We start from the raw sequence: 22,883 nt of genomic DNA on the forward strand, positions 1-22,883 counted from the left end.
TCATATGGTATTTTTCTTTCTCTTTCTGGCTTACTTCACTTAGAATGACATTCTTCAGGAGCATCCATGTTGCTGCAAATGGCATTATGTTGTCGGTTTTTATGGCTGAGTAGTATTCCATTGTATAAATATACCACATCTTCTTTATCCAGTCACCTGTTGATGGACATTTAGGCTGTTTCCATGTTTTGGCTATTGTAAATAGTGCTGCTATGAACATTGGGGTGCAGGTGTCATCCTGAAGTAGATTTCCTTCTGGATACAAGCCCAGGAGTGGGATTCCTGGGTCATATGGTAAGTCTATTCCTAGTCTTTTGAGGAATCTCCACACTGTTTTCCATAGTGGCTGCACCAAACTGTATTCCCACCAGCAGTGTAGGAGGGTTCCCCTTTCTCCACAGCCTCTCCAGCATTTGTCATTTGTGGATTTTTGAATGACAGCCATTCTGACTGGTGTGAGGTGATACCTCATTGTAGTTTTGATTTGCATTTCTCTGATAATTAGTGATATTGAGCATTTTTTCATGTGCTTTTTGATCATTTGTATGTCTTTCTTGGAGAATTGCTTGTTTAGGTCTTCTGCCCATTTTTGGATTGGGTTGTTTATTTTTTTCTTATTGAGTTGTATGAGCTGCTTATATATTCTGGAGATCAAGCCTTTGTCGGTTTCACTTGCAAAAATTTTCTCCCATTCCGTAGGTTTTCTTCTTGTTTTACTTCTGGTTTCCTTTGCTGTGCAGAAGCTTGTAAGTTTCATTAGGTCCCATTTGTTTATTCTTGCTTTTATTTCTTCTAGGAGAAAATTTTTGAGATGTATGTCAGATAATGTTTTGCTTATGTTTTCCTCTAGGAGGTTTATTGTATCTTGTCTTATGTTTAAGTCTTTAATCCATTTTGAGTTGATTTTTGTATATGGTGTAAGGGAGTGTTCTAGCTTCATTGTTTTACATGCTGCTGTCCAGTTTTCCCAACACTATTTGCTGAAGAGACTGTCTTTATTCCATTGTATATTCTTGCCTCCTTTGTCAAAGATGAGTTGACCAAAAGTTTGTGGGTTCATTTCTGGGCTCTCTGTTCTGTTCCATTGGTCTATATGTCTGTTTTGGTACCAATACCATGCTGTCTTGATGACTGTAGCTCTATAGTATTGTCTGAAGTCTGGGAGAGTTATTCCTCCAGCCTCTTTCTTTCTCTTCAGTAATGCTTTGGCAATTCTAGGTCTTTGATGGTTCCATATAAATTTTATTATGATTTGTTCTAGTTCTGTGAAATATGTCCTGGGTAATTGGATAGGGATTGCATTAAATCTGTAGATTCCTTGGGCAGTGTGACCATTTTAACAATATTGATTCTTCCAATCCAAGAGCATGGAATATCTTTCCATTTTTTAAAGTCTTCTTTAATTTCCTTCATCAATGGTTTATAGTTTTGTGTGTATAATTCTTTCACCTCCTTGGTTAGATTTATTCCCAGATATTTTATTACTTTGGGTGCTATTTTAAAGGGGATTGTTTCTTTACTTTCTTCTTCTGTTGATTTATCGTTAGTGTAAAGAAATGCAACTGATTTTTGAATGTTAATTTTGTAACCTGCTACCTTGCTGAATTCTTCAATCAGCTCTAGTAGCTTTTGTGTGGACCTTCTAGGGTTTTCTATATATAGTAACATGTCATCAGCATATAATGACACTTTTACCTCTTCTTTTCCAATTTGGATCCCTTTTATTTCTTTCTCTTGCCTGACTGCTGTGGCTAGGACTTCCAGGACTATGTTGAATAGGAGTGGTGATAGTGGGCATCCTTGTCTTGTCCCAGATTTTAGTGGGAAGCTTTTGAGTTTTTCACCGTTGAGTACTATGCTGGCTGTAGGTTTGTCATATATAGCTTTTATTATGTTGAGATATGTTCCCTCTATACCCACTTTGGCGAGAGTTTTTATCGTAAATGGGTGTTGAATTTTATCAAATGCTTTTTCTGCATCAATTGAGATGATCATGTGGTTTTTGTCCTTTCTCTTGTTGATGTGATGTATTACATTGATTGATTTGCGTATGTTGAACCAGCCTTGTGTCCCTGGGATGAACCCCACTTGGTCATGATGTATAATCTTTTTTATGTGTTGTTGGATTCTATTTGCTAAAATTTTGGTGAGGATTTTGGCGTCTATGTTCATCAGTGATATTGGCCTATAATTCTCTTTTTTGGTAGTGTCTTTGCCTGGTTTTGGTATCAGGGTGATGGTGGCTTCATAGAATGAGTTTGGGAGTATTCCCTCCTTTTCAGTTGTCTGGAAGAGTTTGAGAAGGACTGGCATGAGTTCTTCTTTGTATGTTTGGTAGAATTCCCCGGTGAAGCCGTCCGGTCCTGGACTTTTATTTGTAGGGAGGTTTTTAATTGCTATTTCTATTTCCTTTCTAGTGATCGGATTGTTCAAGTGTTCAGATTCTTCTTGATTCAGTTTTGGTGGACAGTATGTTTCCAGAAACTTGTCCATCTCCTCTAGGTTATCCAGTTTGGTTCCATATAGTTTTTCATAATATTCTCGTATGATATTCTGTATTTCTGTTTTGTTTGTTGTAATTTCTCCATTTTCCTTTCTTATTTTGCTAATTTGTGCTCTCTCTTTTTTCTTCTTTGTGAGTTTGGCCAGAGGTTTGTCGATTTTATTTACTTTTTCAAAAAACAGCTTTTGGTTTGGTTGATTTTTTCTATGGTCTTGTTAATCTCTATTGTATTTAATTCCTCTCTGATCTTTATTATTTCCTTCCTTCTGCTGCTTTTTGGGGCTTTTTGTTCTTCTTTTTCTAATTCATTCAGGTGGTGGGTTAAACTGTTTATTTGAGATTGTTCTTCTTTTTTGAGGAAGGCCTGTATCGCTATAAACTTCCCTCTTAGCACTGCCTTTGCTGTGTCCCATAGGTTTTGAGTGGTTGTGCTTTCATTATCATTTGTCTCAAGGTATTTTTTAATTTCAGCTTTGATTTCCTCATTGATCCATTGTTTTTTCAATAACATATTGTTTAATCTCCATGCTTTCCTTTTTTTCTCCTTTGTTTCTCTGTTGTTGATTTCCAGTTTCATGGCATTGTGGTCAGTAAAGATGCTTGAGATAATTTCTATCTTCTTAAAATTGTTGAGGTTTCTTTTGTGCCCAAGTACATGATCGATCCTGGAAAATGTTCCATGTGCACTTGAAAAGAATGTATATCCTATTTTTTGGGGGTGTAATGCTCTGAAAATATCCACCAAGTCTAGTTTTTCTGTTGTAGTATTTAATTTCTCTGTTGCCTTGTTTATTTTCTGTCTGGAAGATCTGTCCAGTGATGTTAATGCAGTGTTAAAATCTCCAACTATGATTGTATTCCCATCAATATCCCCCTTTATCTCTGTTAGTAATTCTTGTATGTACTTAGGTGCTCCTATATTGGGTGCATATATATTAATGAGTGTAATATCCTCATCTTGTATCACTCCTTTAATCATTATAAAATGTCCTTCTTTGTCTTTCTTTATGGCCTTTGTTTTAAAGTCTATTTTGTCTGAAATCAGTACTGCAACACCTGCTTTTTTGGCTTTTCCATTTGCATGGAATATCCTTTTCCATCCTTTCACTCTCAATCTATATGTGTCCTTCTCCCTAAAGTGGGTCTCTTGTATGCAGCATATTGAAGGTTCTTGCTTTATTATCTAGTCTGCCACTCTGTGTCTTTTGACTGGAGCATTTAGTCCATTAACATTTACAGTAATTAATGATAGATGTGTGTTTATTGCCATTTTGAACTTATCTTTGCAGTTGAATTGGTATATCCTCTTTGTTCCTTTCTTCTTCCTTTTGTGGTCTGGTAATTTTCCTTTGTATTTTCATGGATTTTATTTAATTTTTGTGACTCCTTTGTAAATTTTTGGCTTGTGGTTACCCTTTTTTGTAAATCTATTAACCCATTACTATAACTGTTTTTATTAAACTGATAGTAACATGGTCTCAAACCCATCCTACTGTTAAAAAAATTTAAAAAAGAAAGAAAAAGATATTCTATATTTCCCTGCCTCCCTCTCCCACTCTCAGTGATTTGTATGTCTTCTTTTATAATTTCTTGTTTACTTTATTTGTAATTCATGAGTTATCACCTTTCCAGTTGTGAGTTTCTCATTTCTGTAGCATCCTGCTGCTTTTCTATTTAGAATAGCCCTTTCAATATTTCTTTTAGCATGGGTTTAGTGTTGCTAAACTCTTGCAGCTTTTTTTTGTCTGTGAAACTCTTTATTTCTCCTTCTATCCTAAAGGATAGCCTTGCTGGATAAAGGATCCTAGGCTGCATCTTTTTTTCATTCAGGGCTTTGAATATATCTTGCCACTCCCTTCTGGCCTGTAGTGTTTGTGTAGAGAAATCAGCTGAGAGCCTTATGGGGGTTCCCTTGTAACTTACTCTTTGCTTTTCTCTTGCTGCCTTTAGAATCATTTCTTTATCCTTGACTCTGGCCATCTTGATTATGATATGTCTTGGTGTGGGTCTATTTGGGTTCTTCCTGTTTGGGACCCTCTGAGCTTCCTGTACTTGGATATCTGATTCCTTCTTTAAGTTTGGGAAGTTTTCAGTCATGATTTCTTCAAAAACCTTTTCAATCCCCTTTGATCTTTCTTCTCCTTCTGGGACCCCTATTATGCGAAGATTGGGACGCTTTATGTTATCCCATAGGTCCCTTATGCTATTTTCATTATTTTTTATTTGCTTATCTTGTAGTTCTTCTGAATGGGTGCTTTCTATTGCCCTGTCTTCTAGATCACTAATTCGTTCCTCTGCATTATCTAGTCGGCTTTGCACAGCTATTAGATCATTCCTCATCTCTGTCAATGAGTTTACCCATTCTACTTGGCTCTTCTTTATAGCCTCAATTTCATTTTTGACATATTTTATATCTCTAAACACTATCTCTTTTAATTCCTTCAGCAATTTGATCACTCCTTTTTTGAAATCTTGATCTAGTAGGCTATCGATGTCTATTTCGTTGATCTTTCTTTCAGGGGATTTCTCTTGTTCTTTTAATTGGGAAAGGTTTTTCTGCTTCTTCACCTTGCTCATACCTCTCTGGCACTGTGGTTTATGGAGTATCAGTTGTTTATTTTGGTCCTTAAGGATTTTATCTATCTAATACCTATTTAGGAATAGAACTTAGGAAAAAAAGAAAAAAAAAACAAGAGAGAGAGAAAGAATTTTAAAAGAAGGGAGAAAGAGGGTTTGAAAACAGTGTATAATGAATAATAGAAGAGCGAGTTGAAGCAGAGTATTAATCGGGGTGAGACGTCCTTTTAAAACCTTTTCAAAAAAAAAAGGGGGGGAGATGAATAGATGTATTTGAAACCTGTGTCTAATCAATAACAGGACATCAAAACCCAAGAGAAATAGAAATGAATTAAGAAGTAAAAATTAAGAGAGTAATAGAAAATAGAACAGGTAAAAACAGATTTAAAAAAAAAAAAGGGGGGGTGGGTTTGTCGGTGTTCTCCTGGAGTCTGTGTGCTTTTAATGTGAAGTCTTTCTTCGTCCTGTTTTGGAAGCTCAGCTTGCTGTTTTCAGAGGCTCTCCGTTGGCGCCCTCTTCTGTGCTGCTCCCAGCACCTGTCGGCAAGCAGATCGCGCCTCCTCCTAACACTGGGTCAGGTGCAGCTCTCCTCTGCTGTGGGCGGGCGAGTCGCTGCCCCTCCGGATGCCGCAGTCAGATGTTGCAGACTGGCCAGGTAGGAGGGCGGGTCGTGCCCCCTCCCAGCACCTCTGTCAGGGGCTGTGTTCCTGCCCGAAAGGCGGGGGCCGCTCTCTACTTGCGCCGCCGGTAGCTCCGCTGCTCTGTGCGGCTGCGCGCTCCGCCCTGGTCGGCGCTCCGCAGGTGGGCTCGGGGAAGACCGAGGGTCAGCCTTGTCCCTGCTTGGAGCCAGAACCCAGCTCCTTGTTTGTCTTTGTGGAGCAAGTTTTCTGAGGGACCAGGATGGAAGGATCCTATCTGCCCTGGGCTGCAGGCCAGTCTCAGTCTGGCCTTTGAGGCTGCTAAGCCCTTCGGTGCGGATGCAGGTTTCGCCCCTGCCCCCGCCTGGGTGCTAAGCGCCGGAGGATATGGCGGCTGTGCCTGAGCCCCGCCTGTCTTCCCCCCAAAACTTTCCGCGGGTTTTCAGAGATGGGGGTGTGCACCCTTCCCCCGAGAGCACATCAACCTTGCTGTTTTATGGAGGGCCCTGGTTGTTCTGCCCTGTGCACCCACAGCCACGGTGCGCAGCCCCTTGCGTTCCCCCGGGGCTGCCTCCGTGCAGCCGCCCCCGTCCTCCGCCCGGCTTGGGCAGCCTGGCCCTGCCCGCCGCTGCCGGCCGCGTCTCAGGCTGGGTGTTGGGGGGACGCTCTGTGCCCGTTTAACTTAGTTCTGTTAGTCAAGGGCTGCTCTGTACAGATCCGAGCCTCAGAGGCTCCCCCTCCGTCCCACTGGCCTCTCAGTTGGAGAGGGGAGACCCAGCGAGCGAGCGCCAGTCCTCCTTTGCCGCTCCCTACCCGCGGGACCCGTCCCCGCGCTGCTTTGCCTTTTGTTCTTTCTTTTTTCCTTTTCTCCTACCAGATTTTTGGCGTCTTTATCTTTTGAAGAGGGCGATGTTCTCTCAGAGTTCCGCAGGTGCTCTGGTTGGCTGAGTGGGTCTGTAGATGTGGGTCTTGGTGTATTTGTGGGAGAGGGTGACCTGCGAGCGTCCTTCTACTCCGCCATCTTCTCCGTCTCCCATATATTCATTTTCTAGAGGAAGTAATTTTCATTTTTCCTTTTGTAGGTTGCTTCTGATTAGTAATTTTGTTACTAATCCCCTGCTCCCCCTCCTCCCATTTCAGTGTGTATTTAAAACAGTCTTTTTGTTTCCTTGGCAATGTACAGACCAGCATATTCTTTGAAAAATACTTGCCATTTTCAGAATACTGTAATTATTAACTAGCATTTATAAAACTGTCATTCTAAATGACTGCAAAGTAGTTTCCAGATTTACACTCTTAACATGACAGTGGCCAACAGAAGTATGATTCAAGCCATGTACGTAACTTCACATTTTCTAGTAGTTACATCAAAAAAGTAAAAAGAAACAGGTGAAATTAATTTTGATAATGTATTTTGTTTAACCTAGTATGTCACAACATTACCATTTCAACATGTAATCAGTATTAAAAAGACAAATGAGATGTTTTGCCTTCTTTTTTTCCATATGAACTCTTCAAACTCTTGTGTATGTTTGACACTTAGGGCACATCTCATTTCAGACCAGCCACTTTCAAGTGCGTGACAGCCACATACTGATGGCTTCTGATTGGACAGCTCAGCTCTCGGCTATTCAGAAATTGCTCCACTCCCTGGTTTTGTTGAAAGTGGGAGAGGGAGAGAGGCCAGGCTTGGCCAGCTTCTTCTCACAGGGTGCGAGCTTTCTGGGCCTTGGTCTCTTCATCTGAGGAACGGAAACTTGCGTTAGCTAAGGTCTGCGTGGCAGTGCAAGGCTCCAGACAGGCAGGGTCCCTGTCACCACTAAGGCGGTGGAGGGACCTTTTGAGACACGTCCGCCTCCCCATCTGCCCCCACCGCTATGACTAATCTGTTCTCCATTTCTGTTACTATATTATTGTTTTTTTCACATATGTTTATATAAATGGAATCATATGGCATGTAACTTTTTTCAACATTTTTTATTATAAAATTACACAAAATGTACCATTTTAAAGGGTACGGTTCTGTGACATTAATTAGATTCAGACTCTTGTGCAACCATCATCACCTCTGTCTACCTCCTCAACTTTTTCATCCTCCCCAACTGAAACTCTATACCCGTTAAATGTTAACTCCATCCTAAAGCTGCCTCCGCAGCCTGGAGAGCCACCACTCTGCTTTCTGTCTCTGTGGATCCGACTACTTAACTACTTAAGAATGCCATATAAGTGCAATCATACAGTACTTGTTGTTTTGTGGCTGGCTTATTTCATAAAGCATGTCTTCAAGATCCATACAATATGTAACATGTGTCAATATTCCCTTCCTTTTTAAGGCTGAATAATTTTCCATTGTCAGCATAGACCACATTTCATTTCTCTCTATCGATGGATGCTTGGATTGCTTCACCTTTTGGCAGTTGTGAATAATACCACGTGAACATGGATATACAAGTATTTCTTTGAGACCCTGCTTTCTTTTGGGGATATACCAAGAAGTGGAATTGCCAGAACACATGATAGTTCTATGTTTAATCCTTTGAAGAACCATCATACTGTTTTCCACAATGGCTGCACCATTTTACATCCCCAACACCCACCCTCGAGGGTTCCAGTTTCTTCATCCTCACCAGCGTTTATTTTCTGTGTAACTTTTTAAGATTGGTGCTTTTTGTTTCATTAACTTGGCATAATTTCCCTGAGATTCAACCATGTTGTTGCGTGTATCAGCGGTTTGTTTTCTATTTCTTGCTTAGTGGTACCCATGGTATAGATGGACCACTGTTTGTTTCACTGTTCATCTTCTGTAGAACATTCAGGTCATTTCCAGTTTTTGGCTATTATGAATAAAACTGCTTTGGGAGTTAGTGTATAGGTTTCTGTGTGAATGTAGTTTTTATTTTTCTGTGATCAGCAACCAAGAATGCAGTTTCTGGGTTTTATGATAAGTGCATGTTTCGTTTTTATGAGAAACTGACAAACTGTGTTCTAGGTGGCTGTACAATTTTACATACCCTGTTTGTCTGTTTTTAAATATTGATCTTTATGAAGACTCAGAATTTTCCCCTCTTCTTTCTTTTTGTTTTTTTTACATTTTTTATTGAGTAATAGTTATTTTACAATGTTGTGTCAAATTCTGTGTAGAGCACAAGTTTTCAGTCATACATGAACATGTATATATTCGTTGTCACATTTTTTTTTTCTCTGTGAGCTACCACAAAATCTTGTATATTTTTCCCTGTGCTATACAGTATAATCTTGTTTATGTATTCTGCATTTTAAAATCCCAGTCTGTCCCTTCCCAGCCCCCAACCCCCTTGGCAACCACAAGTTTGTATTCTATGTTTATGAGTCTGTTTCTGTTTTGTATTTATGTTTTTGTTTGTTTGGTTTGTTTTTTTTTTTAGATTCCTCATATAAGCGATCTCATATGGTATTTTTCTTTCTCTTTCTGACTTACTTCACTTAGAGTGACATTCTCCAGAAACGTCCATGTTGCTGCAAATGGCATTATGTTGTCGGTTTTTGTGACTGAATAGCATTCCATCGTATAAATAGACCACATCTTCTTTATTCAGTCATCTGTTGATGGACATCTAGGCTGCTTCCATGTCTTGGCTATTGTAAATGGTGCTGCTATGAACATTGGGGTGCAGGTGTCTTTTTGAAGTAGGGTTCCTTATGGATATATGCCCAGGAGTGGGATTCCTGGGTCACATGGTAAGCCTATTCCTAGTCTTTGGAGGAATCTCCATACTGTTTTCCACAGTGGCTTTCCTTGCTTCCCTCTCCCACTCTTAATGATTTAGATATCTTCTTTTACAATTTTGTGTTTATTCTTTTTGTAATTCATGGCAGTTATCTCCTTTCCAGTTATGAGTTTCTCATTTTTGTAGCATCCTGCTTCTTTTCTATTTAGGGTAGACTTGTCAATATTTCTTTTAGCATGGGTTTAGTGTTGCTTAAATTCTTTTAGTTTTTGCTTGTCTATGAAGTTCTTTATCTCTCCTTCTATCCTAAAGGATAGCCTTGCTGGATAGAGTATCCTAGGCTGCATCTTTTTTTCATTCAGGACTTTGAATATATCTTGCCACTCCCTTCTGGCCTGTAGTGTTTGTGTAGAGAAATCAGCTGAGAGCCTTATGGGGGTTCCCTTGTAACTCACTCTTTGTTTTTCTCTTGCTGCCTTTAGGATCATTTCTTTATCCGTGACTCTGGCCATCTTGATTATGGTATGTCTTGGTGTGGGTCTGTTTGGATTCTTCCTGTTTGGGACCCTCTGAGCCTCCTGCACTTGGATATCTGATTCTTCTTTAGGTTTGGGGAGTTTTCAGTCATGATTTCTTCAAATACCTTTTCAATCCCCATTGTTCTTTCTTCCCCTTCTGGAACCCCTATTATGCATAGATTGGCATGCTTTATATTACCCCATAGGTCCCTTATGCTATTTTCATTATTTTTTATTTGCTTATCTTGTAGTTCTTCTGAATGGGTGCTTTCTATTGCCCTGTCTTCTAGATCACTAATTCGTTCCTCTGCATTATCTAGCCTGCTTTGTACAGCCTTTAGGTCAACTCTCATCTCAGCAAGTGAGTTTACTAATTCTACATGGTTCTTCTTTATAGCTTCTATTTCATTTTTGACATATTTTATATCTCCAAACACTATTTCTTTTAGTTCCTTCAGTACTTTGATCACTCCTTTTTTGAAATCTTGATCTAGTAGGCCATCAATGTCTATTTCCTTGATCGTGCTTTCAGGGGATTTCTCTTGCTCTTTTAATTGGGAGTGGTTCCTCTGCTTCTTCATATTGCTCATATCTCTCTGGCACTGTGGCTTAAGGAGTATCAGTTATCTACTTCTCCTGGAGACGGTGTGCTCTTAATGATTTTATCGAGAGGTCTTTGTGTCTTCACCCTGTTTCGTGAACTCAGCTTGCTGTTTCCAGAGGCCCTCTGTTGGCGCCCTCATCTGTGCTGCTCCCATGGCTGTCGGCTAGCAGATTGCGCCCCCTCCCAACACTGGGTCAGGAGCTGAGCTCTTACCCGGTGGGTGGGCGGGTAACTCCCCCTCCCGATGCCACAGTCAGATGCTGCGCTGGCCAGGGAGGCAAGTGGGCGGATCATGCCCCCTCCCAGCACCGTGGTCAGGTGCTGCATTCCTGCCAGGAAGGGGGGTGGCCGCCCGCCCTCTCCCGGCGCCGGTCACTCTGCTGCTCTGTGCAGCTGCCTGCTCCTCCTTGGGTCGATGCTCCGAAGGCAGGCTCAGGGAAGACCGCGGAACGGCCCCACCCCTGCTCTGTGCCAAATCTCAGCTCCTTGTTTGCCCTGGCGGCATGAGTTCTCTGAGGTGCCAGGGCAGAAAGATCCTATCTGCCTCGGGCTGTAAACAAGTCTCAGTCCTGCCCAGGAGGTTGCAGAGCCCCCGGGTGCGGATTCAGGTCTCGGCCCCGCCCCCGCCCGGGCGCTGCGCACTGGAGGAGATAGCGGCTGTGGCTGCGCCCACCTCTCTTCTCTCGAGAAGGGCCAGTAATGGCAGCTCAGGTCTGAGGAGACAAAGGCTATGGTGCCCCTCCCCCCAGGGCATACCAGCTGTGTTGTGTTGCTTTTTTCGCAATTTATTGGGGACCGAGGTTGTTCTGCTCCGTATCCCCTCCCAGCCACGGCACACAGCCCCCTGCAGTCCCCCGGGGCCACCTCAGTGCAGCCGCCCCCGTCCTCCGCCCGGCTCGGGCGGCCTGTCCCGGCCCCAGCTGCTGGCTCGCATCTTGGTCTGGGTGTCACGGGGACCCTTTGTGCCAGTTTAACTCAGTTCTGTCGGTCAAGGGGTGCTCGGGGCAGATCTGAGCCTCAGAGGCTCCCCTTCCTTCCCACTGGCCTCTCCGTTGGAGCGGTGGTGGGGGGTGACCCAGCGAACTAGCGCCAGTCCTCCTTTGCTGCTCCCACACTGTTTTGCTTTTTCTTTCTTTTTTCCTTTTCTCCTACCAGATTTTTGGCGTCTTTGTCTTTTGAAGAGGGCGATGTTCTGTCGGAGTTTGGCAGGTGCTCTGGTTGGCTGAGTAGGTCTATAGATGTGAGTTTTGGTATGTTTGTGGGAGAGGGTGAGCTACGAGCCTCCTTTTACTCCGCCATCTTGCTTCTCTCAGCTCCCCTCTTCTATTCTGCATGTTCAGAGTTAGGAAACAGTGAAATAAAGTATAAGATATCTTGAATTGCCTCTTTAAAAAAATGTGAATGTCTGTCATAATCAGAAGGCCACTGGCTAAAAATTCTGATGGCTTAAGAAAATCTAAAACAATACAGTCATTAAATGTCACTTAGCCTTCTAGAACTGTGTTGTGCAATACAGTAGCCACTAGCCACATGTGGCTATTTTAATTAAAATTAGTTAGAATTACATAAAATTAAAAATTCAGTTATTCTCCCAGCTACATTTCAGGTACCCAGGAAGTCACATGTGGCTGGTAGCTACCATATTAGACAGCACAGATTTAGAACGTTTTCGTCATCATTGAAAGTTCTACTAGACAGTGCTGTTCCAAAATATGTGTCATTCCCATTTTAATTGCAGTGATAGCATTTCTGATAGCATCTGATTTCATCAGTTAACCTGCCCTTTTTTCATGGAAACTTGATTGATAATAGGAGAGTCTCTAAATGCCACTGAGTGTCCCGGAAGACTGGGCCTGGGTCTTACTCATCTTGGCATTCCAGTGCCCACTGCTGTAGCAGCACAAACAGGTAGATGTAAGTGCTGGTGGTGGTTTCAGTTGCTAGAAGCTGTGTTCTTGTCTAGATGACGATGATGACGAACCAGAAGATGATGACCAGGAAATTAAAGATAAGACTCTGCCCAGGTGGCGGATCTGGCTTGCTGCAGAGCGGTCCCGAGACCAGAGGCACTGGCGGCCGTGGCGCCCCGATAAGACCAGGAAGCAGACTGAGGAAGACTGCGAGGATCCAGAGAGACAGGCGAGTCCCTGCCCCAGCCTGGGGGTCTTTGCTCTCTCGCCTTTAACCACTGGGTTTGGTTCCCAGAAGGAGGGCTACTGGCCTCTCTGAGCACTTGCCTAGCTGGTGAGATGCTAGCCTGCTCCTGTTCCTGTCTCCAGAAACTTCCCTCTTCCCCAAACCAGGGTAGAGTTGTGGCTGCTGGTGATCGGGAGCATAGGGCACTTGACCTGATAGTTTCTGTCCCCAAGGAGTAGGGTCAGCTCTCAGGTCACCCCCATGGAGAGTGTCTTCCGAGTTATTCAGTTAATTTTTCACATGGAAGCCCAAGGGCTGAGGGCTTAAAAACATAGAGTCACTGTCCTAGACCATTTAACTGTGTCCCCGTTCCCCACCCTACTCTTGGATCCTTAAAGATGTAGCGGATAGATTTGACTCTGGAAGACACGAGGGGCAGTGATGCCACGCTGGGACAGTCGGTGTGCAGCGCCTCCTGCTGGGGGAGGAGCGGACACTTACTGAGCACCTGTGTGTGCCAGGCACTCACTCACGTCACCTCCCCACGGTCGTCTCAGGACTTGGCACCTGCTCCTCTGTGTCTAGTGGCAGCAGCTCTGGAAGTTTCACAATAGAATAAAGGAAGAGATTCTCTTGATATCTGTCATTGAGCCGCTTTGACAAGATACCAACTACAGTTGACCCTTGACCAGTGTGAGGGGTTAGGAGCACTGCACCCGCCCTGCCCGAGCAGTCGAAAATCTGCGTATGACTTTTCAGTAGTCGTCCCTCCGTACCCGCAGTTCCATGGCCTCGGATTCCACCAGCCACGGGTCATGTGGGACTGGTGTGCTTAGTGAAACAAACCCGTGTATCAGTGCCCGAGTGGTTCAAGGGTCCACTGCATGCTGCTTGGCATGCAATATATTCCCAGGTCAGACAGATTTCACAGAGGTGCGGCTCCTGAGCTTTGACATGCTTGCTGTCTGTTCCCCTCCCGAAAAATTACGTGCCTTTAGGGTGGGGGATTTTTCTGTTTCCTTCGCAGCTGTGTCACCAGTGCCTCCATGATGCTTGTCCTGTGGCGAGTGCTCAGTGAGTAGTCCTGGATGTTGAAGGGATATCTGATGCCAGAGCTTCGGGTCTAGGCAGAGGGATCAGCATAAGTGAAGGCTCCAGGGGGCCTGGGATGTCCGAGGAGTGGTGAAGGGGGTGGCCAGACTGGAATTAGGGAAGAGAGAAAGGGTGGGGTCCTTGGGCAGGAAGGAGGGGGGCCAGCCTCCAGGGGACCTCAGCTCACAGAGGGCTCGGTGCGCCTGCATGTGAGGTCCCTTCCCTGGCAGAGCTGAAGGCTTCGGGAAGAATGGGTGGGGTCTGTCTTTGCCATTTGAGGGTTTTAGAGTTCATGGTCGCCCTTCCAAAGTTAGTTCACCAGGCTCAGCATTTCAGCCGTTTTCTGAAAACTCGTTTCTGGAGCAAACTCCTGCTGTGAGCAGTGTCTTAGATTTTTTTCTCTGGTCAAAACCTGGAGGAGAAGCATTTTCTGATGAATTGATGGTTTGGGTTAGTTGCATTCCAGGTGCTCCAGTTTTATTGGGCTCATGTTTTGATCTCCTCTTTGTTGAGAGCCACCGAGACCAGTCTGATAAGCAGGACACGAGACAGCATAGTCTCTGTGGCCTTACGTTTTAAAGTCATTACGTGAAATCAGCTACAAACATGTCCAGTTAGTATTAGGCTCTTATCATTGCTCTTAACATGGGCCATTGCTTCCTGTAGTTTCCGTCTTACCTTGCTGCTGTTTATGTATTTTTGAGCATATTTGTCATTTCCTGAAGCAATTTTGTACAAAGAAACCACAAAATAGTAAAGTTCTTCTATCTTAAAATAAAAATTTTCACTACTGTAACCTACCAAAGTAACTATGAAAGCCATTATGTTCTCAGAAGTGAATGTGATTCTGCATTTTCTGTGACTCCATTAGGACACCTTGAAAGTTTTCGCTTTGGTCTTGCCTCCTGCCCTCTGAGAGTTCCCAGGATGTGTGAGGATGCGGAGGGGCACTGCGGGGCTCCCTGCTCTCGGCTGGCCTTAGGAGGCCTCTAACGTTGACTCATTAGTACATCCAAAAAAAAAAATTGTGGAAAAAATTGTGAAGGCTTTTTGTTCGCTTGCTGCATTTGGTCACTTGATTTTGACTTCAAAATTGCAGGTGTTGTTTGATGATATCGGACAGTCTCTGATCCGACTTTCCAGCCCGGATCTTCAGTTTCAGCTGATTGCGGCCTTTCTGCAGTTCTTGGGTGTGCCTTCCGGCTTCAGCCCTCCAGCCTCCTGCCTCTATCTGGCCATGGATGAGAACAGCATCTTCGATAATGGATTTTATGATGAAAAGCCCTTGACTTTTCTCAACCTTTCATTTTCCGGCATCGGCTGTGTCGGCTGCACGGACCAGTTGGGATGCCGGCGCTGGACCAGGGGTCATGGTCGAGAAGGCGAGGAATTCATCCGCAACATCTTCCACCTTGTGATGCCTTTGTTTTCAGGCCAGGAGCGGTCTCAGCTCTGCTTCTCCTGGTTACGGTATGAGATCGCAAAGGTAACTCCAGCCTCCTCCTTCCCCAAGTGGGGACTTCATTTCCTTGACGCTGTTTGTCAGTGGGATGGCCAGGCTCCTCAGGGCACTGGGCCACAGCCTCTCCTCCTTCTGGGACCCCTGAAGGCACTGGGTGTGTGGCTGCCCTTCTGAGGGGCCGTAGAGAAGAGGAGAACAGGAGAGAGTCCAGCGCGTCAGTGACGGGAGCTGTGTATTGTGTTGATTTGTTATTACCAGATGTCTGTGGTCATGTGAGCAGTTTGTGTTAAGAACCAAGCTTAAGCTTAAGCTTAAGCAGGGTTAGAGGATTTAGGGGCTTATTAAAATAGATAAAATAAGCTACTTACCCTGCTCTTTATATCTATTATCTGTTAGAATTTCATTTAGGATTGACTCTTCTGCCCTCTGCTGGCCACCAGTTAGTACTGAATTTGAACACCCCAAATTCTGACACTAACTGCAGATTGCACACACCAGGCAGTGTTATAAAAATAGTGTCTGATAAAATTTGGTGGTCACTTCTCTTTGGAGAAGAGCATTGGAGTATGTAAGCCTTGTTTATATGGGTTTCAGATGGAAACCTGGGTGTGTTCATTTTGGGGCACCCGTGGCCTTGAAAAAATCCTGATTTGTCTCTCAGGTTACCTAAGTGTTTCCCGAATGTGATGAAGGAAGACGCCTTGGATGGCTTTCTGCAGCTGGCAGTGCAGAGGGATTGCTTTAATATCTCAGAGCACCTGGAGTCATTCTTTCCTTTCTTCCTTTAGGTGATTTGGTGTCTGCACACCAAAAACAAGAAGAGATTAAAGTCACAAGGAAAGAACTGCAAAAAACTAGCCAAGAATCTCCTCAAGGAGCCAGACAACCGCAACAGTTTTTGCCTCTGGAAGCAGTACGCGCATCTGGAGTGGTTGCTCGGCAACACAGAGGACGCCAGAAAAGTATTTGATTCGGCCCTCAGCATAGCGGGGAGCAGGGGACTGAGGGATCACGAGCTCTGTGAGCTCAGCCTCCTGTACGCTGAGCTGGAGGTGGAGCTGCTGCCAGACGCGGGAGGGGCTGCCACAGCGCGGGCTGTTCACATACTGACCAGACTGGCCGAGAACGGGCCCTGCGGGCCCTGCACCGGCCAGGTCTTGGGCGTTCACATTTTGAAAGCCCGGAAGGCTTATGAACACGCGCTGCAGGACTGTTTGGGTGAGAGCTGTGTCTCCGATCCAGCCCCTACCGAGTCCTTTAACCGCCTGATTAGCTTGGTTAAATGCTTCATGCTCTTCCAGTATTTGACCATAGGGATCGATGCTGCTGTGTGGATATATGAGCAAGTATTTGCAAAACTGAAGGGCTCTGTTTCCCCGGAGGGCTCCAGCCTGGAGGGCAGTGCCAGGCCCCGGAGCCTGAGCCAGGTCCTCGAGGCCGTCACCCTGATGCACACGAGCCTGCTCAGATTCCACATGAAGATCAGCGTCTACCCGCTGGCTCCTCTGCGAGAGGCTCTCTCGGAGGCTTTAAAGCTGTATCCCGGCAACCCGGTTCTTTGGAGGGCATATATACGGATTCAGAGTAAGTCCCACAGCGCCAGTAAGACCAGACGGTTCTTTGATGCTGTCACCAGGTCTGCCAAACCCTTGGAGCCATGGTTGTTTGCCATTGAAGCTGAGAAAATGAGGAAGAGGCTGGTGGAAACTGTGCAGAGGTAACTACAGATCATCTTGTGCACAGACCTTGCTGTGTTTCCCCCACACTGCTAGTCCTCAGGAACACGGACATGAATGCAGGCCAGGGCCTGCAACACCTGCCGTGGGGGTTCTCCATGTTGTAGAGTAAAAAGTCAGGAGAGGAAGAAGACTTGCAAGTAGCAGCAGCTTTCACCGGTGGCTCCTGTGGCTGGCTTCCTAGGCCACACTCTTGGGGTCCTGAGCGTTGCTTACGGTGCACGCATGGTGACTGCCAGGCCTTCAGGCGTCTGAGAGGCTGTAGTAAAAGCCTGGTGGATAAGGGCACAGGCTCTGGAGTTGGAATCTGGATTCAAATCCCAACTCTTCCACTTACCAGCTGTGTGATCTTGGGAAAGTCACTTCAAGTTTCTAATAGGTTCCCTTCCGTAAAATGGGATCAATTAAAGAATCTACTTCAGAACGTTGCTCCGAGGAGTGAGTGCTGGGCTCACAGGTCATGTAAAATAATTAGTAATTGTGACTGCTGATGATGACAGTGTCACGTTTTAAATATCATCTGTTGATACTGTGTTTTATATCTGAAGCTAAGTGATAGGCTTGGGAACATACTAGCTCTGGCATCACTGTTCCTTCCAGAATCTCTGTTGTTGCCTCACTCTGGCCTTATAAATCGACTGTTCAGAATTGCCTCCGAATAGTATGTCAGTTTGCTTCTTTTTTATTTCTTCCATTGGGACTTTATTCGCTCTACTTTCAATTGAAAGATCTTTCCTTCCCATCCAGTACAATTTGTATTCTGCTAATGAAAGGGTAGGCTTTCCTTAGAAAACAGAGAAGCAAGGAGTTTGTGCATGGCTTCTAGGCAGACTCAGCATGGAAGGAGCCACACTGCACCTGTACCCCACAGCCCCGGTGCCCACAGACCTGCGGGACAGCATGACCTCCCGTGCTCGGACCCAGTTTCCCTGACATTTGCTGCCTCTAACAGATCTCTGTCTACTGTGGTGTGGTTGTGAGAAGGTGTCTCAGAATTACAGGAGTCCTTGTCTTGCAGGGTGGACGGCAGGGAGGTCCACGCCACCATCCCAGAGACCGGCCTGACACATCGGATCAGAGCCCTGTTTGACAACGCGTTGCGGAGTGACAGCGGCAGCCGGTGCCCCTTACTGTGGAGGATGTATTTGAATTTTTTGGTGAGAAAAGATTTAGGGTTTTTGTTTTCATGCAGAGCTCTACTTCTTCCTTCATGAGTGAGGAAGTGCAGGTGTCCAGGACCGTGGCACGGGACGGCTGGGAGGGCTCGCCGCCTCCGCCCACCTCTCGGCCTTGGTTAACCCTGTGGGAGCCCTGGCGGAATGACGTCGGGTCTCTCTGGACTCGGAAGGGCTCACGAGCTGCCTTTTCTGCTGGGGGCTTTGGTAGAATGCTAGTGAGGAGTGAGGCCCAGGCTGTCGGTGCAGTGGCGTGTCTTGAGGTTTCTCTGAGTTTGTTGCCATTTTGCTCATAGAAATTTCTAGGTTCTGATTCTCTTTTGTTGTAAGAGACAAGATTGATCTAGGTCAGTCTAGAATGTGGTTTTAAAATAGACATTTCCAGAGCAGCTTTGTTTTTACATCTGAGTGCCACAGTAGTTGAGTATGATGAGATGCTGTTTAATTTTGTTAATGTGTTGTGCAGGCTGACAGGTGGTCCCTGGGCTTCACGGAGTCTGAATTGGCTTTGCCTTTGGTGAAGGCCTGGCACTGGGCAGGGCCTCATTTACTATAACACGTCCACTGCCAGGTTGCGTGCTTTTTTAGAAACACAATCTTCCAGGCCACTTGAATGTTGTTTAGCTCAAGGCTCTTAAATCATATCCAGGTGACCTCCATTGAACATTTTACCTCTCAGAAGCCAGGAGTGACCTTCCTTATACGTAAACATTATGTATGTTTATCTCTGATTATTTCCATAGGATAAATTCTCAGAAGTTGATCAGAGTATCTGAGCATTTCCAATTGACAGAGTCAACTTCCACGTGGCAGAGTTAGGTGTAAAGGGACAGAGTGAGTTAGGGGTTAGGAGCGGCTGGGCCTCTCCCATCCTCTTAGTGTCCAGAATTCATCTGGGTGCGTCCCCTGACCTCTGAGGAGCAGGGGAGGCAGGATCTCGGGGTGGCAGCTCATAGGCATACCCAGGACAAACAGGCAGAGGTCAGCATCAAGATGACTTGCCACCAGAGTTTCTGTGTTTTTAATGTTTATTCTTAGACTCAAAAGCGGAGATTTTTGTATCTTGACTTCTTTGTGTGAAATGGAAACCTTCAGAGGTCCAGACGCTGGTGTGGTGTCCGTGTGCATGTGTGGCCTGCATGGGGCCCTGCCCGTTAAGGGAACGTGGTGCGGGGGCAGCGCAGGGGAGCTGGGGTCCAGCCGAGCCGCACTTCTGTCCAGGCCCCTCCACCGCAGGAGCATGTAGATGCGCCCTAGCGGTTCCAGGGCTAATTCCCTGTGAATCTTCCTAGGCCATTGGAAGACCTTTAAAGTCAACACAAGGGAGAGCTTGCAGGTTTGCCTGTGTAACTTCTCCAGGCTTTTTTAGGTAGAGGAGAATAGGGTGAAGTGCAGACTTGCAGTATTTTTCTGCCATGAGCCAAGTCTGGTTGGATTATGGACAGAAAAATTCTTCTTGACTTGAAAAAAAAAGACAGGGACCCTTAAGGAGTTTTATCTTTTTGGAAAGATTAGCATTGGACCAGGAATTAATTAGGCCAGTGACTTCCCCAAGCAGCTCCTGAAGCATCTGGATGGGGTCCTAATGCTTTGATAAACACAGTGAAAAAATCAAATTAGGGCCCAAGTGTGAGGAGTAGGCTGCAAGTGCCAGGTGAGGGCAGGAGCAGGGAGCCGGGGCCCCAGGGGAGGGCGCGGGGCTTGTTGGGCTGTGCGTCCATGCCGTCCGTGTGCGCGGGCGTGTGGACGTGCGTGGGTCATACACGCAGGTGCATTTGCTTGCTTGCTTTTTCCTCCTGCAGAAATGATTGTGGGAATTAAAACCTATTTTTGGCCATGGAGAATATGGGAGAAAAAAGGAACTGGACAAACCGTGGTTGACTTTCAAATACGCTGTTCTGTGTACCCACATAATAAAGAAGTTTAAGTATGTAGACCAGTTAGCTGAATTCATGAGCCTAATGAAAGAAGTCTTAATAAAGAGAAAGGGAGCAGTGGCATTTCTAAATTGGTACTCATTAGATTTTACTTTATCCTCAAGTATAATTTCTCCTTCCAGTCTGTGGACAGCTGGTAGACGTTGGGATATATTGAAAGGCCACCATTTACAAGAGCTGGTGGGAGGGAAAAGAATCCTCTTCAGTTACCTTTCAAGTGGTGAATAAATAAACCTCTAGCGAGAGAGTCCGTCTCCTCTTAGGAGTACTCGGATGAAGTAGTATAGAAATGTATTTTTTTTTAATTTAGGGAGGGTTGGATATCAGTTTCTGTCAAATTACTTTAAAAAAAAAAAACTGTATAAACCGACAGTTGCTCAGAATCTTTTGTACTCAGATAAGAAAAAAGAATCCAATTTTGCAAAAGCCCAAAGACCTTCAGCCCTCTCATTTTGTCAGAGATGTTGCTTCCCCCATGTGGAGGCGGCAAGTATCAGATAAGAAGGTACAGAAATGCCAAAACCAGAGACTGCTGAGCCCCCACACAGCTTGCCTAGCTGGGGAGCTCGGGCACTTGTTCTGTTACTGAGGACGGGCAGCTGCTGCTCTTACCCCCGGCCCGCCTGGCCCGGGACAGGGTTGAGGACCAGCTCAGGCCCCGGCAGGTGGAGGACCCGCAGCGCCAGGGCTTTCCAGAGCCTCGCCTCATTTTCATCCCCATGTGGACGACTTGGCTCCTGACCAAAGGGTGGCCTTGGTGTGAAGTCTTGGCTCCACCTCTCTCTGGGGACGTTGTCGGCAGAATTCGAGGCTCCTTGGGGACCGAGCCCAGCAGCCCTGGGAGCAGCTTGTTAGCTGCGTCTTCACTTCTGAGCAGGAACCTGGTTGGTGCCCAGAGATACTCTGCCTGAGGAGGGAGACATGCTCACCCAGCCGTGACCCACAAGGTCAGCGTGGGGTCACCTACCAGTTACCGTCCAGCCTGACTTGGGAATGTTACAGGAAGCCATGGCTGGTTAAGATGAGAAAGTTCAGGAGGTGAGGAAGGAGGGCGTGGAGAGGGTAGCTTTCAGGAACTTTTCCTGTTGGAACCTCTGCTCTGGTGAGAGGGAACGTGCATGTGAAGCCATGTCCTAGAATCTGAATCCTGAATGGGAGAAGCATCACCACCAGTCTTTCACCTGGCGTTTAACCCTCTCACACCTGGTACAGCAAAGGCATTTTCCGCTGGCCGACTGATTAAGGAAACAGCAGAGAGCAGTTCTCATTTGAGGACAGCCAGCTTACGTACCTGGATGTGCTGGGTTCCAGGATTATCTGTGAGTCTCACAAATACTCACTAACACAGTAATACAGTTTTTCTTCTTTCAAAAACAAGGAAATAAGCCTGAAGTTTACTTAGTGTTTTAGGATAGTTAGCACTGAAGCGTTTTGGTGTGTGAAGGAAGGACAGCTCACACTGGCTTCTTGGGTGTAAATTCAGAGGTCCAGCCTCGGAAGGGCCGGGGCCCATGCTGGGGGGGAAGCAGGAATCCCCCCAGACCGCGTGGCTGGCTTGGTGGGCGGCACTTGGAGCAAGAGGGGAAGGCCCGATGCTCACCTGAAGGGTATCACAGGTTGTCTCCGTGTCTGTGGGAGTTAACCGGAAAGAGCTGAGAAGGAGGTGAGGCCATCCTTGGTAGATAGAGTCCCTCGATGTCATTTCTAGGGGATCGGTCAACAGCCTTTACTGGTCCGGTCCCGACACAGCCTGGTGGGCAGAGCTGGCCTCCACTGGAAAGCTTTCCCGTGGGAACGGGAAGTCTGGGGGAGGTGGGTGGACAGAAAGCCCGGAAACAGACTTCAGCTCCATGAGCTCCAATCGCAGCCTCAGACACCTGCCTGGGGAGCTGCCCGGGCGGGCTGTCTCCCTGGGGGAGCAGTCAAGTGATACATCCCTTCCTGGGACTCGGGAGAGGCCCCGAGGTGGTTGGTTAAGGGGAGACCACATGCTGCTCCTGCTTCCACAGCAGGCGTGGAAAGAGCACCTGTGAATTGAGACTAAGGATTTTATACCTTAGTATAAGAATGTGCTTAGAGAAAAAACGTGCTGAGTATCTGCCCACTCTGATGGAAATTCCTGACTGCAAATTTGCTTTTGATAAGGTTACTGCTTCAGTAATCCTGGTTATCTCATTTCTCTAAGATAGTTTTCAGAAAATGGCAAGTGTTGAAGCAAAAATTTTCTCTGTGTAAAGTCATCACCTTTATCTCATGCTTGAGGCCTCGTTTTAGGCACTCTTAGTGATGCGAGGTGGGCTGGCCACAGTAAAGGAGGAGGTGACGAGTCAGAGGTGTTCAGGAGCAGCTCCAGGCCCTTTGGGACACAGCAGTGACCCTGTGGGACAGGGACCCACCCCACCCAGCAGCCACCGTGGCGTTGCCCTGCAAGAAACAGTGCAGGAGGGGCCTTGACTGTTTCATCATTTTTGAATTTTTTTCCCCTTGCCTCAGGTTTCCTTAGGAAATAAAGAAAGAAGCAAAGGTGTGTTCTACAAAGCACTTCAGAACTGTCCCTGGGCAAAGGTAAGTTCTAAAGACCATGGTCTCTTCAGATTCCCAGGGACCTTCCTGCTAAGCCTCATCCAGCCAGTGTCAGGGGACAGAGCACCTCCCAGGCCTGGTCATAGTGAAAGTATCCCCTTTGGAGCCTGAGGGGCACTTGAGTCCTTCCCCTGCACTGGAGCTGGCATTTCATGGGAGCGTCACTTCAGGCTGCTGGTTCCCAGCGTTTGCCCAAAGCTCAGCCAGATGCTGAA

At 45.9% G+C, this 22,883-nt stretch overlaps 1 protein-coding gene across 1 annotated transcript in view; it reads left to right on the forward strand.

The window, feature by feature from the left end:
• The window catches only part of NRDE2 (NRDE-2, necessary for RNA interference, domain containing), a 57,171-nt gene that overhangs the window by 25,841 nt on the left and 8,447 nt on the right, over positions 1 to 22,883 (forward strand). Inside the window, exons 9-13 of the mRNA XM_010968684.3 lie at positions 12,511 to 12,686; positions 14,875 to 15,261; positions 16,026 to 16,954; positions 17,992 to 18,130; positions 22,579 to 22,650. Coding sequence (XP_010966986.2) covers positions 12,511 to 12,686; positions 14,875 to 15,261; positions 16,026 to 16,954; positions 17,992 to 18,130; positions 22,579 to 22,650 — 1,703 coding nt within the window. The remainder of the gene's footprint in view (positions 1 to 12,510; positions 12,687 to 14,874; positions 15,262 to 16,025; positions 16,955 to 17,991; positions 18,131 to 22,578; positions 22,651 to 22,883) is intronic.

Source organism: Camelus bactrianus, chromosome 6 (genome assembly GCF_048773025.1).
Source record: "Camelus bactrianus isolate YW-2024 breed Bactrian camel chromosome 6, ASM4877302v1, whole genome shotgun sequence".
Lineage (NCBI taxonomy): Eukaryota > Metazoa > Chordata > Mammalia > Artiodactyla > Camelidae > Camelus > Camelus bactrianus.